The following is a 15,519-nucleotide window of genomic DNA, read 5'->3' as shown; positions in this document are numbered from 1 at the left end:
AGCACAATGGCCTTTCCTTTCAGAAGACCTGACCATGAGCCAATACTTTCTTCTAGTTTCAAGTGGCTTGTGTCTAAGTGAACTTGAAAATTTTTATATGACATCTCAGGGCATACTCTGTTGTGTGGATCTCATTCCCAAGTCACTTCTCTAGCTGACGGTGGTACATCTGCCTGAGAAGTCAAAGTGGGCTTTAGTTAAGTTCTCTGGAGATCTCCGCACTCCATTAAGGAAGCAAATGAAGTGTGAGTCTGGAACATTCTTATCTGGCTGTAAGTGGTCTGCAGGTTAGATACTTGTTTTCTGCTGCCCCATGTGAGGTCAGTTAAGAAGTCCCACCTCTGAGATTCTTGCTCAAGATCATCTCAGTCTTTGGATCACATGTTGTATGCTCTTGTTGACTTCTTGCTACACCGTAAAGCTATAGGGACACATGTAGCTGCTTCATCCTTCTATTCCCACCTCTTCCTCAGAACTGAGTTACGTTTCCACATTCAGAGGTCACAAAAGCAACTGCTTTTCGCAGCTCGTTGCGCAATGTGCTGAAGCCACTGCTCTTCCAGGCCTTTCAGACCCATATTAGATCACACTCTAAGCCCACACTCTCTTCTGCTCAACGAGCTGCAATCTTCCCACATCAAGGTTTTGGTTAAAAACTTTTGAAACCCCATTCTTCTTTGATTTTGTGTTTTTATATCAACTGCCTTAGGGGGCCTGTTTTTGGCAACTGAATTAGAATATAAAATTCAAGGGCAATTTTCTATTGTTGCTTTTCTCCTGCTCTTGTTATTATTGTTGGTTCTTTTATTTGATTGGTTTTGTAAAGAATCTTCAGAGTCATTGTGGTTGGCTTTCTGGCCTGGCTGAAGTACACTTTGAATTCCGTGGCATAGGCTAAGGTTCGTGTCTGAGTTATACCATCCATCAGCTGTGTGCAGTCAATCTGTCAGCTTTGCAGCAGCAAGAATATAAGCAGTATCATTCAGCTGGGCCCAAGTCAGCTGCTGCGTAAGCACTTCCCTGGAATGCATAGGGTGCCTGCAAGCTGTGTACTGCTGAGAGATGCACTGCTCCTTCACATCAGTGCTGTTTTTTTTTTTTTTTCTGCGAGTTATCATGTAACACAGAAAGTGGTGAAGAGTCATCAGCTGACAGGAAAATGCACTGTATATAAGTGCCTTCCACCAGCAAACAGGTGTCTGATTTGTGTCCTCATGCACAGATATTGCCAAAATCCATCACTAACATGGACGAGTGACAAACACATTCCCAAATGACCTTCACACCATCTAAAAAGCATCTTCACACATGCACACATTGTCAGCAGCCCACATGGTGAAGAAGTGCACTCACGTCAGTTCCACGGAAGCCATCTGTAGTCAAATGGATCATGTGTGATGATGGAACCAATACATAACAGACATAACATTCAGCTGAGCTTGCCTGCCATGACTGCATACCTCACACCTCAGAGGGAAAATGGGGAATACAAGTGAAGCAGAATTATAGGACAAAAAAATTGGTTTTCATATGTCCCTGCATTTTTCCCCTTCTGTCCGACACATTCCTGAACGATAACTGGTATCAAGAATGTCAAGGGACAACTGGAGATTTTAAGACTTTTACACTCCCATCCAATGTATGTCCAGGTAGTGTGTATTTGTAACTGTCTGTCATGTGTGTGTTCTGCACCTTGCATATGCAATGAGTCTGAAACCTGGTGGAGTGCTTCTTCCTCACAGCTGCAGTGAAAATATGTTTTTAAAGGGGCTTTGAAATATCAGAGAGAAATACCCAGTGGTCCTAGATGATGAAGGGGGAAAAAAAACATTGCCACCATGTCACCCATTATAATACTTCATTTCATTTAACAGCTGACCTTTATTTGGAAAAGTTTCTACTACATGTTTAAACAACCTTAAATAACAATATTGATATTCTAAGGGGTCTTCACTCAAAGTGACCTGTGGTTCAAGACAAGCAGATGCAATGAGGTCACTGGGGGTCATGTTTTCAGTGCCATGGCTGAGGCATGAGTCATGCTGAGCGAACCTCATGTAGAAGAGGGGTGATTAATGAAATGCACTCCTGAATGAAACACAGCAAGAGGTTTGTGTACAATGCGATCCATGTCAAGGAGAGTAACAGCGGAGCACTAATGCAAACTACAGTGGGTGAGCACCAAACATTTCAAAACAGAAGGCAAAGACCCAAGAAAACCATCAGCCACCATGGCAATGACACACCACACAAGGCAGGAACGACCTCCCGAATAACAGCCAGCACAACCATTACTGGCTGAGATTTTAAAAAGAGAACTTAAGGTAGCGTTTGCAACATAATCCTATATCATTCCAACCATGGGTCGTTTTTTTTTACAAACCAGTTTCAGCCTAAGAGTCTAAGTAAACTGAGATTGCTGTGATCTGAATGACAGTTTTATGATCTTAGGCTTTAAAATTCCAGGTTCTAACAGATTTTTACTGTCTTTAAGCTTTTATTATTTAAAAATGTATAATTTAAGACACCTAAAGTACAATATTGGCAAAACCCAACGGACGAAGCAATCGTATTGCAGAGCCTCATTTTTAATAGAATGTTCGTTAGGACCTGTAATTCCAAGGTCTCCTTTTATTAGTAAGACTGAGGCCCCCAAGCCGACTGGCGCCTAGCAGCAACAGACAAAAAAACAGAACTTTGCTGGATTCATTAGGCGACTGACAGTGACGAGCGGCATGCAGGAGCCAGGCCACGGGAGCAAGAGCGTCTTGTCATAGCGGATAACGTTCCCTGTATGTCAGAAACAGGGCTCTCTGGTGAGCAGCTGGGCCATGACCCCATTCACATTGAGATGAGGAACTCAACTGTGTCACCAGCGCACTGGACTAACCCTCACGTTGCGTGCATCACTTTCCAAATAACCCGTTTAGATACTGACTATAAGAAAAGTAAAAATGAGCAATGAGTCCGTTTAAATGTGGGAATGCCACTGAAATGACACCGCATTTTTCACACAGGACATGGACATCCAACACAACTGACCACTCTCCAGAAGTGAGTTAATGAGATAAGGCATCCCATGCAAAATCCCATGTGAACAAAACACTCGTGTCAAGATCGGGAAACTGCTGTCAAAAAGTGTTGAAGTAACCAAAGTCTTGACTGTAAGCTACTACACGGATTTACTGTCATGAGTGCAGAGGTCTGAAACACCATGCCATACCTTACATTTATTTAGGTAATGCTTTTCTCAAAAGCAGCTATCTCCAAAGCAACACTACCAGCTATCCATGGTGTTTGGTGAAGCGTTTTCTCTTAAAACTACATTTGTTTACTCTGAAGGTTATTTTAGCTCATTCTATCCAAACCAAATTATGTAAAATGTAAAACTGAACTAATATGTAAGAACAGATATGAGCGTTTCAAAGGACCATAGAGGAGACAAAATAAAATATGGACACTGGCCCTAAGGAAAAGAAAAACAAGAAGTGGACAAGAGGACCATAGTGCAGTGCAGGGAACTCACGTCTTTTGATAGGTAACCAAGCATGGTAACTCAACTCAACTTTCTTTTCCTGAAAAGGTTTGTACACTAGTACAATACACCAGAGATGGTGTAAGGACACAGTGGGAAACGTGACTGGCTGAAAACAGAACTTCTGGCACTGTGCAGGACCTGGACATTCATTGAAGGGCTTTAAGGTTGAGTGGCCAGCTGGTACAACCAGATCTCCCAGTCACAAGCTTGACAGAAACCAGCATGGCACCTCCTGAGGAAAGTGAACAGAAACAGCCAAGGCACCTTATTAAAGTACACCACAGCCTGATACAAACTGGAGTGTGTACTTCAGCCCCAGAGCCAATCGATACCCAGGATTCATGAGCAGCTTCCCTTGGTGTAAGAGAATGTAGGTACAAACAAAGGTCTTGAGGATGGGTTCTAGGACTAGTTCTAGTGAGACAGAAGGTAGTGTAGTTGTTGGAGCCACTGTCTTTGGACTCAGGGAACTCATTGTAAATCACAGTAATTTACTCTGGAGATCAGCTGAATGAGTAAGTGCTGTTCAATATTAAGCAAATGAAGAAAAGAAAGGTTGCTGCAACGCATTTAAGACCTTTGCAGAGTGTGTGTAGGCACGAACAGTGTCAATGAATAGGATGAAAAGAAAATATAGCTGTACATGCTTTTATGCTCTTAAGACCACCAACAGAGGGGTTGTAATGGTCTACTATAGAGCACCAAACTGGGATCCAGCTTAAATTAAGCACAATAACAGAGCCATTCACAACATTATAGCCATGAGTTAATAGCAGAATCGAGAAAGGATGATATCTTCACCCAGAGGCGACTCTAGAAAGCTACTTTGAGGAAACCCACACACACCTGCGAACCCAGTTAGTTGAATGTGCCTGCTGTTTAGCTGACTCACTGGGCATAATGTAATCAGGGAAAAGCTGGGACAAACATGGAGTGGAATACACAACATACATTGGCCACCTTGTTCCACTGCAGGGGAGTGTGAGATGGCACTGTACGATATGTTTTAGCTTCAGCCCAAATTGTCGTGAAACCTTTGCCCTACCGATCAATATAAGAATGCAACTCACATGCAACCTGTCCTCTTTCAGCCCTCATAAAGAAACTATTGGAACCTAATGGGGCAGATATTTGGGCTTTTTTTCCCAGAATGTAAAAATAACATCAGCCAGCACTAAAAATTCTATGTGAAAATCACAGCAGCGTCATTATGTTTATAAAAAGCATGTGGGCAACTTATTTTTGGCAAAAAGTGCTGAAAATGACTGATAGGATCTAATTGAGGCAGATTTTGGACCAGGAGAACACAGATCCCATCAACATGAGTAATATGCAGTCTTTTATGGACAGCTATAAACAGGGCACCCAGTGACTGGGGCAGCAGGCAGCTCAGAGGTTCAAGCCATCACGTTATACTCAAAGGACCTGGGTTTGAATCCCCCCCCCCGCTGTAGAGTCCTTGAGCAAGGTACTTACCCTGAATTGTTCTGGTAAAAATGATCCGGGTGTATAAATGGATAATCATTGTAAGTAGTCTAACATTTAAAGTCACTTTGGAGGAAAGCATTTGCTAAATAAATTGAAAAGAATACAATGATTCATTATGGTTATCAAGGTAATGTCATCATAGGTGAAAAAATGGTAAGTAGCTTAAAAACTACTCAATGAGTAAGTACGTCACACCTGTAAAAGCTTGGTGGTGTTTCTTTCCATCAAACCAATGACTAATTTTTAACTAAACAAACAGATTTGGTGTCCCCAGCCCTTATATTGTTGCTGCACACCCCAGTTCCATTCGATCATCTCCTCCGTTCCCACTGGAATATCCTCCCTAGGCTTTCGCTTACTGCACACCTACCTCAACCATCCGAATCACCCAGAGCGGCAACCAGGCACCTGCTTCACCTCTCCCCATGGCCAGGAACAGGGTTATACAACAATGACAGCGACCCGCGCGCAGACGATCATCATGGACCCCGAACGACCTGGAGAAACAGCTCCCAGTGCTCGTCTCAAATGTACCTGTGAACCAACTTTACGAGAGGACCAGGCCAGGGCGGCGAGCTGGCAGCAATGCAGGGCCCTTCCTGGTTTGAGCAATCCCAGACTGCAGCCGTTCCAGGAGCTCCCATTAAACCTGTCCCCAAGTCACCTGCATGGCACGGTTTCAGCACTAGGGACTGGTCTGCTCAGGCCTACGGTGTCGGCTTCCGCACAGACAGGAAAGAACCTTAAACCGTAAACGTATAACAGCACCAGTATTAAGATAGCTTGTTATAACTTTAAAAACACTCCAGATTTTTGTACAGTTGGGTTCCTCTGCTGTTGGCAGGAATGAATTTCACCAACCATTAAATAGTGAGATAATTCAAATTTGATAATTAAAATTGCCAACATTTCACAGACTGTGTGTTTTTTTCTCCCCTCAGACATTCAGCATATTTAAACATATAGGTAGAAACAGGTTCCATCACAGAATTCCATTTACTTGTAAAGGGAAGAAACGTTTTGATCGATTCCATGACAAAAACAGGCGAATCACTTTTCTTAAAAATAAGGGAAATGAATCAGACGCCTGGCCTTGTAACACAGGACAATAAATCCAATTTGTCCCTCACTGAAATTTTCTATTTTCATTTCCAAATAATTTAATTTAGTCTCAGCCCGCCCCCAATCCAAGCTCTCCATTTCAAGCAAAATTTACCACCAGCAGGCACCGGAGCTCCAGCTGGTCGGGGACATGGTGTCTGGGCTGCTCAGGTGGTACCGGCGAGACCCGCGATTGACAGGCCAGATAAACCCATAGAGCTTGAACACTCACACACAAAGGCGTTCTTTTAGTCCACGTCATCTACAACCACTGGAAGGAAAACACTTTGCTAACCTCTTTGTAGAGAGGAGGGCCCACCAACCCCCTTGCCCTGAATTTTAAGACCCAAATGGAATACAGGAGTAATGGATCTCTTGTATGCGAGATGAGACACTTTGAGCAATAAAAATTCATGCCCTTGTTCTTAACAAAAATATTTCTGCTGTCTGTGCTGCTGGCCACTTGGGGAGGTATCTCACGGGCCAACCGTTGGAATGACAAGCGCAAGGCCAGCACTGAAAGGCCAGGCCTAAAGCCCACACTGTACTGTTTGGCACCATCTGCCTCGTGATGGCTGGACAGATGGTCTCCCCTTACAGTAACGCCTGCCAACAAACGTTCTCCCTCACAGGTCCATAATCGGACAATGGACAGCAACAGCCGGTGTCTACAGCCTGTACACTGTTGCATGGCCTGAGACTTCTCCACTTCATCCATACCAGACACTTACAGGGAAACCTTTAAAAAAACTTTAGAAAATCACAAGCAAATAGCGATATGCAACAGCTTGCTGGTAGCAAAGTGGTGAGAGCAGCTGTCTTTGGACCCAAAGGTTGCGGCTTCAAATATTCCCTCCAGGTGCAGTATCGTTAAGCAAAATGCTTAAGCTGCTCCAATAAAAATCGCCCAGCTGTATAAATGGGTAAATAATTGTATGTTGTTTTGCAGGAAAGTGTCAGGTAAATGTAATGCAGCCTGAAAGTAAAATGTTTCCTCCCAATTTGTCCCCATTGCCTTCATTTAGTTTAGTATTTTCAGTGTTTGCAATATTACTGAAATTCAAAAATCTGAAAATAAAAGTGAGCTAAATTCTATTTATTTAGGGTTTATTATTATTATTTTTTTAAAAAAGAAATAAAAGCATATATAAAAATATTACATAAAAATGCAGTAGGTGGCTAAGGAGTAAAATTGTTGTCTGGATTTCAAACTGCTGTTATGACAGAGGGTTGCATGGTTGGACTGTAAGAGTGTTGGTTCAAATCCAGCTCAATCTGTGTGGGCTTTGCATGTTCTCTCAGTGTTCATGTGGGTTTCCTCCCTCAGTCCAAAGATGTGTGTTTAAGGTAAATCAATGGCTGGGGGGGGGGGGGGTGGGCTACCCTGTAACAGACTGGGGTCCTGTCCAGGGTGTACACCTCCTACACTGGCAATTCTAGGATAGGTGCCAGACTCCTGTGACCCTCACCAAGACAATAAAACATCCTCAAGTTTGCTGGATGACAAAGCTCTTTTTTTATTTGGTCAAATGAAAACGGTTAAATATGGATTGCAGGGTTTCCTTTAGATGAGACCTCTGTGTCACTAATTGTCTACACAGGACTCAGGAAACAGGAATCAGGAAACAGGAAGCTCCATTTCTGACACACACAGCACCCACTCACTGGATCACAATGTTTGTCTGTATGTGTGTTACATGTGTGGCCCTGCGAAATCAACTTACCTCAATCCTGTATAGTAAGCAAGCAGCTCCCTTACAGTAGTCTCTGTGTGTGTGATCCATTCATCTGATTGACCGATTGTCATGCCAGTAAATGAATGAATGAGGTTCCATATTTTCCAACACCCGTGTGTTTGCATGTGCGGTCACCTGGTCATCATGGCGGTAGGTGAGCAGCCGCTCCTCGGTCGTATCCTCCTGGAAGCTGCCCTGGGGGGACAGCGCAAACTCAGGCAGGAAGTAGGCACTCTGCGATGGCTCCTGAGACCGGCTCGCTCCTGCCTACGAGAGAAGCTGCATTTCAGCAGGGATCACGGGTTTCAATAGCAGCACTGTATCCCATCAAACCTCTTATGTTTCATTAATGTTGTTAAAACATATCAGACTTAATGCAGCGCCCAGATAAGAAACATATCCCAGATCTCTTCCCATTAGGAACCAGGAACTGACCTGCCACCTGGACAATGGCCCCATTGTATCTGGGATGTTAGAGAGGTACGGAACTGTAAAATGTCCAGTGCAGACTGATTGAGCTCACAGTTTCAAGTAATTTATGAACGTCTGGAGAGCATTAAACCAGAAGATGAGGCTGGTCTATTCATCTGGTGTGCTGGAGAAGGTCGTCAGATGAATAAAAAAGGAAGAATGAGATTGTGGCAGAAGCAAAAATGTTAATATCATTAAGTCCGCAACAAACATCTATGTGTAAAGGCATGTGGAGGTATGCTACGGTAGTAACTAGGGACACACAGAGGAAGGTATGAGTCCAGCCAGCCCTTGGAGATGTATTCATTTTAAAGCCCTTACAGTGGGAACCACAGATCCATCTGACGGGTTTCAGAAAAGGTGCTGATCTTCAGGAAACCCACGTGCTAATGCACACCACTTCCATTTAGTAACTGCCGGTTGACCTTCACTGATCCCTCGTACTAAGAGAGCAGTAACTGCTGGCTGACTGTTTTATTGCACGGCAGTATGGTCCTTTCAGTGACGTGCACCTTCTTTTGTTCTAGCTCAGGCATCTGTGCTTATCCTTCACAAGTGCATGCTGGCTTCTTTTAACTAGGTTACAGAAAAAGTGGATTTAGAGGGGCTGCATGAAGAATCAGAGGTAAAAGTGCCCACTTGTGCTAACCTAGAGAGGAACCCATTAACCGTGAGGAGGAAGAGTAGGTTTCTTGACAGCAGCTCGTCAGTTATGACGGCGGGAAGCAGCTTATCGGCTTTGTAGAAGAGGATAGATGTGGACAAGTCACAGAGAGAAACTAGTGGAAGTGAAGAGCAAGTGACTTGTCAGCTTGGGAGAAGTGGAGAGTCACAACTATGGATTTTTCAAAGTGGAGAAGACAGGGTCAGTGACGAAACTATTCCCACGCACATCCAAGTGTCCACTGCATGGTGTTCATATCAATATTTGCCTCCACACTCCTCCCCAGTGGTATCCGACTATGTCAGACGTGAAACCTGTCGTACATAAACTGTCATCTTCCAATGTTGTCGGGCTGACTAGAACAGCCCAGGTAACAGCTACACTTGAAGACATTGACATTCACCAGGTTCTGGGGTGGGGGTTCACTGTATACGGTAATTATTGGGTGCAACACAGAGTACTTGTGTAGGAATAGCCTGGCACGGTAACCCTAGACCCCCCCTGACCTGTAAGTGTGAAATTCAGGGGGCAGGTCATTGTCATTGCAGCAAAATACTCCATCGACTAAATTTCGTCCTTAGAACAAAAGCAAACCTCTGGAGTCCGTTGGACTCAAGAACTTCACTTTCAGTTGTGCATTGCAGGAAAAACTATTTCTTTATCTTCTGTAGAAAACAGCGGGTGGACCTTAGACAGGGACCAACTGACAGCTGGACACCCCTTTGACCATATCAGCACCGGACCAACAGCAGATGACCAACTACGATGGCCGTAGCTCTCTGGGTGTGTGCGCAGTATCTTTGTACGGTCTGTCCATCTGTGTGCACTGTCGACAAGTCCAGCACAAGCAGATGGTCACATCTGGCACACACTTCTCATGCGGAAATAACAGGATAGTCACACGCGGTCTCAGCAGAGGAAGGCGCCAACCTCCCACCCCTCCCAACACCAAAACCTACACCAAACATCTTGTCTCCATTGGCCACAATGCTCGGCCAAAGCGAGAAACCCTGGCGTCCTTGACGTTCAGCATATGCGTTTCATCAAAACTTATTTTAAAATCATTTGTTATCCTCAAGAGTTTTTCGATCTAAAGAAACATATTTAAGCGCGACATAGACTTTATCTGTAAAATTGCAATTACAGGCAGGTGTGCAAGAGCAGGGAGGGAGCAGTAAATAAAAGGCAGGAGGCCCTGCAGGTGTCAGATATAGGAAATTGCTATGGTAATGGAGGAAGTAAAAAAATTTACACAATCATGTGTAAATGCATTTTGTTATGGAGAAGGGGCTATAAAATTTGAAGAAGCCAGACTTAAAAAGCCATTCCAAAAAAATAACACGAGTAAGAAAGTGCAGAAGTAATAAATTCGCTACTGAATCATAAGAATATGCCAATCTTGAGATAAAAATCTAGGACCTAGGTAGCATATATCTTTCAGTAAAACATGGTCAGAATCACTTCTTCTCCTGATTAAATTTTAATCGTTCTCCAGGGGAACAGAGTTTCCTTTTAAAAACCTGCACTTAGAACGGAGGACATGACTGAGGCTCCAGGCGAATTTGTTATCGGCTTTGGAAATCCAACGGTTTCAGATTTGTAAGCGATTTCTTTGGCCCGCCTCATAGTTTCGCCACAGCTGAACTTCGAGTTGGGTTGCCTGCTAAGATGTCAGATTCTCAACGAGACATTTCCCTTTGTCTAACGCCTTCCAAAACTAAAACCCGAGACACGAAAGCTGTTGCGTGTCACACTTGGTGTAAAGAAGTGTTTTCACTGTGCACCAGCAGCCTGGAGAAGGCAGCGTGACATGGCCCCATCTTCAAGAGCAAAACATCAGGTGCCCTCTAAGACCACAAGCGCAGAAGGTGCCCCGAGCCTCATCAGCAATCTCAAAATCCACCGGAATACAAAAATCCATAAGCATCTGTTTCTTGCTCTTTGGGGGAATTTCCAAGTGTTTCTTGAGAATGAATATCCACTATGCCAAAACCACCAGTAGGAAGACGGCCCAAATCACGCCGCTAATCTGTATGCCACAGAGCTGATCACGTTTTGATCTATGAGCCAGTAAAGGCTGCTGAAGACCTGGGTGGAATCTGCAGTTTGGCAGCAACAGGCCTATCCATCTTGTCAGATCCAAAGCTGAGCAGATGACGGTTATTAACGTCTTGCGGTTCAACTCCAGCTTGTTCCATCACTGTTGCATTTCTGCCAACTTTCCCATTAGTCTCCACAATGGCTTGCAATGACTGCCTGGAGTCTAATGCACAGGTGTCCTGTGAACAAGTGAAAACCAACACACCCACTCATTCCCACCCAGCTACAAGGTAGGAAAGACCCAGACTTCATGTTCGTACCATGCACCACGACAAAGACACGACGTAATCTAGTCAGATTTTTGGAAACACCAACCATGTCCTATTTGAGCTGGAAACAATAACAATACATTTATTGGGTTCCATCTATCCATCCAGTTGCAACAACTGCTTCTCCTGATCAGGATCACAGTGTTTTTTTCTTTCTTCATTTGTGCCGTTTGTAGGGGGGGGGGGGGGGGGGTCAGCTTCATGGAGCTCGCATGGCAGAGGGGGCTACACCCTGGACAGGACACCAGTCCATAGCAGGGTAGTCACTCACACACTCACCTATTCACACATTAAGCTAGAGTCACCAACCTACCTGAACTGCACCTCTTTGGACTGTGAGAGGAAACCAGAGCATCTGGTTCTATTTTACATAATTGTTTAATAATAATAACTGTACACAAGGGTACAAACAGTCTGCAGTATTGTATTCATTGACCAGTGTCTACAGAAGCTGGAGCTGGGCTGTAAATATGAGCTCCATCCTCTGCAGCTGTGGCCCATTATTGCAGCCACTGAAGGAGCGGTTGGGGGCCCCCTGCAGTAGTGTGTGTGTTTTGTGAACCCAGCTCTATTTAGAAGTGCTAAAAATAAGCACACCCAGCCCATAAAGTGCAACAGCACAGAACACGCCATGGGCCTCGATAAAAAGGTGTTTACTTTCCATCAGAGGAGACGCATGCCCTGCTGAGGCCCCGCCCCATCCGTAGATGATTGACAGCTACCTGCACGGCTGAGGAGAGGAGAGCCACAGCCAGGACGAGTTCCCAGGGGTGCATGCCACACCCGCCTGCTGCCATGGTGCCCGATTCACAGCGCTGACGGCCTCTCGTTGCGTCTCGGCCTGCGGAAGGCAAAGACGGGGAGGACGGGCACGAAAAGTTTCAGCACAAACACATCACACCTGTCGCCTCGACCACCTTGTCTTTTCAGAAGCATTTCCAGATGTGAATCTGCCTTTGGAACCACGGCAGTCAGTGCAAATGAAATAAAAGGTCTTTCTGATCTGCACTCCTAATTTGTGAACTCCACAAGCACACAGAAAGAGATGCGGTACGTGTAAAGGAAAACGTGAAAACTTGTAAAAGGACCATCGAAGCCTCCTGAGTCACTAGAGTCCTTTTGTATTGGAAAGATTTTTAGTCTAGAGGTGTGTGTGTGTGTGTGTGTGTGTGTGTGTGTGTGTGTGTGTGAGAGAGAGAGAGAGAGAGAATGTGCGCTTGGTCATTAAGTTTTTCTGTCTTTATTTTTGTCCTTTGTGCCTCTGCAGTTAAGGCTACCTTGAAAAAATAACTTTAATGAGTTCCAAGTTCCTTGCCACTCACAGGTCAGTACAGCACAACCATCTGGTCCCCCAACCTTTCGTACCCGGGCTTAACACGAGAGCCAAACATGAGCCAACTGAACGCTGGAAGGGACCAAGTGCCAAGGTCCAAAAGAACTCATCCGGGCCAGTTCAGCCAACTGCACCATTATTACATTTGCATTTACTTCACCGACACTTTTCTTTAACCACACCTTGCAGTGTGAAGAACTATTGACCCATTTAGTAGCTGGGTCATTTTTATTTGAGCAGTTTAGAGTTTTACCTTGCTCAAGGGCACTACAGCAGGAGCGGTGCTTCAAACAAGGCAGCAGCAGGGGTTAGCACTATTGCCTTTAGATCTGTAGGTTGCAGATTCAAGTCCCACATATTACTATAGTGCCCTCGAGCTATGCGCTTACCCTAAGCTGGTCATGCGAAAGTGACCCAGCTGTATAAATGGGTAAATCACTGTAAGTGGCTTAACATTGTAAGTTGCTTTGGAGAGAAGCATCGATGAGCCGAGTAAATGTATGTACCCATTAATACAGCGGGGTGTTCTGCATCAGTTCTGTCTTGATCAAGGGTACTACAGCAGGAATAGGGTTCGAATTAGGAACCATCTGACATTCCCTGACACTGCTGCAAATAGGTGGCCCACTGGGTGAGTCATGGAACCGGGCTGTGATGAGAGGTCCAGTTGCGAAATCAGCAGCAGAGTCCTTAAACTGATGTGTTCACCCAGCTGTCATTCAATGCTGCGAAATGTCATCCTTCCATCCTGGGCTTTAATAGGACTTTTATAAGCAAAGCGGAGCTGTCAAAGAGTTAACGTCACAAGTTCAGTATAAAATAGAAATATTTAATAATCCAGGCACATAAACTGTCTGCTGCAGCCATACACTGTCATAATGCAGCGTTCATTTCCATTTCAGAGCTGTTTCAGATCACTCTGAGTAACTGGTATGATTCTCCAGGACTGAAATAGACACAGTCGCCCAAAGCATATGTTAGTTGCATTATAATCATAATGAGCAATGAGTGTCATCGAACCCTGGCATTGCACCAGCACTTCTGCAGGACCTGCCGTGTGGGGCAGCTCTCCTTGGTCAAAAGAGCTGTGTGTGAAATGAGTGTCTTGCCCCTCTTTCAATAATCCCTTGCAACCTGTCCTGCCGCACCTCATGATGAACATTTTCTTTCTCACCACAGCGAAGGACTCCGTGCAAGCAGTTAAAGCTGCACCTCACAGCAGCATAGTAACTGTCTACACCTCCCTGCCCTGCTACCCAAAGTCTCTCTCACAATATCTCACTGTGTTCCTTAACCGTGATTCTTTGTAATAGCTAGACTTTGCCTTTGACATTTTGTCCTTGTCTTGTTTAACTTTCTTTTGTTAAACAACTGAGTCTCTCTCGTGACCTGGCGAGCACTTTTTTGCACAGACCTCACACTGTAAATCTCCTCGAAAAGACCTCAGATAATAATAATAATAATAATACATACATACATACACACACACACACACACACATACTTACTTTTTAGTTGTGCCAGGGGTGCATATTTAAAGAAGCCAAGGCTTTTGCCCAAAAATCCTGACAGCCAGTGGTGGGTATGAGATCCACAGGAACACACATGAACACCTATGATTGTGATAAATCGGATCAGGAAAGCGGCGCAAATCTCACACACACGTTGTCCATACATGCAGTCCAGCGCAGTGCTGTTCGCTGCAGTGAATGAATTACCTCCAAAAATCATACACAAAACAGGCAAAACTGCACCTAACAAAAATTTTAAAAATTAAAAAGTGAAATATGTGACCATCCAAAGGCTGCATATTAAAACTGATTAAACCTGCTGATGCTGCACACAAGCATCATCTGTCACCCAGATGTGTTTTTATAAATCATTACAATGACAACAAGCATAAAAGTGGAACTGCCAGCATTATCTTTATTCTATTATACTATCATTTTAATATCTGATTATCTGAGGGTGGCCATATGATCATGGAAATAATACTACATAATGCATACAACTATATATAAAATACATTACATATAATTATAACTACAATGCTGATACGCATAGGACACCAAATAAACGAGAATGTTTAATAATGGTAATGTTTAAAAAAACAGCCTGTTTTTAAAAAAAAATAATAATAATTTCTGGGTGAAAAAACTGACAAAAGTTCCGATCTGCAACGCTGTGAACGAAATGACAGCCAGCAATTAACACCGGACACCTTTCAACCGTTATTTATTTCTTAATAATATGTGACCGTATCGTATGTAAAGGCTGTTCTTACCTTCACTCTCGTTCATCCCATGTACATCATGCCTGCATTTTCTATTTAATACCGAGGTAAAATCCCCAAACCCAGCCAGCGCAGCGGCACCGACGCCGGAGAGATCATAAATAAAATTAAAAGCCCGAACCTGCGACCCGGGGGCTATTTTCTCTTTAGGAGACAAGCGCTCTGGGGTGGGCGGGAGGGGACACTTTTTTATTCAGCCCCTCGTTTCGTTCCCACCCGTCCGTTCCCATCAGTGTGTTTCCACCGGTCTTCCGAGCCGCTGCTGCTCCACCTGAAGCTCAATCCACACTGATGAAGCCCGAGTGCGCGGTGCGCTCTGGGGACGCGCTTCACACCCGACCACTAGGGGGCGCTGCTGCAGAAATGCGCTTTTTTTTTATTCCCTTTACATTTATTCATTTAGCAGGAGCTTTTTAGCTGACCAGCAGTGACTTACACTGATTTACCCATTTCCACAGACGGCTTTTATTTCGCCTCAGTTTATGGGAGCGAACCTTGATCGTGAGCACTAGAAGAGGCCCCTGTTT

At 44.4% G+C, this 15,519-nt stretch overlaps 1 protein-coding gene across 3 annotated transcripts in view; it reads right to left on the bottom strand.

Annotated features, from left to right (window-relative positions):
• Positions 1-15,262, bottom strand: part of LOC108941985 (ADAMTS-like protein 3) — a 76,430-nt gene extending 61,168 nt beyond the window's left edge. For all 3 annotated transcript variants that reach the window (XM_018764970.2, XM_018764971.2, XM_018764972.2), the window contains exons 1-4: positions 14,984-15,262; positions 14,208-14,312; positions 12,090-12,208; positions 7,999-8,130 (exon numbers count right to left, since the gene is read on the bottom strand). In XM_018764970.2, the coding sequence (XP_018620486.2) occupies positions 7,999-8,130; positions 12,090-12,208; positions 14,208-14,312; positions 14,984-14,999 (372 nt within the window). In that variant the 5' untranslated portion in view covers positions 15,000-15,262. The remainder of the gene's footprint in view (positions 1-7,998; positions 8,131-12,089; positions 12,209-14,207; positions 14,313-14,983) is intronic.
• Between the last annotated feature and the right edge of the window lie 257 nt (positions 15,263-15,519).

Source organism: Scleropages formosus, chromosome 7 (genome assembly GCF_900964775.1).
Source record: "Scleropages formosus chromosome 7, fSclFor1.1, whole genome shotgun sequence".
Taxonomy (NCBI): domain Eukaryota; kingdom Metazoa; phylum Chordata; class Actinopteri; order Osteoglossiformes; family Osteoglossidae; genus Scleropages; species Scleropages formosus.
This window is presented reverse-complemented; position numbering and strand designations above follow the sequence as displayed.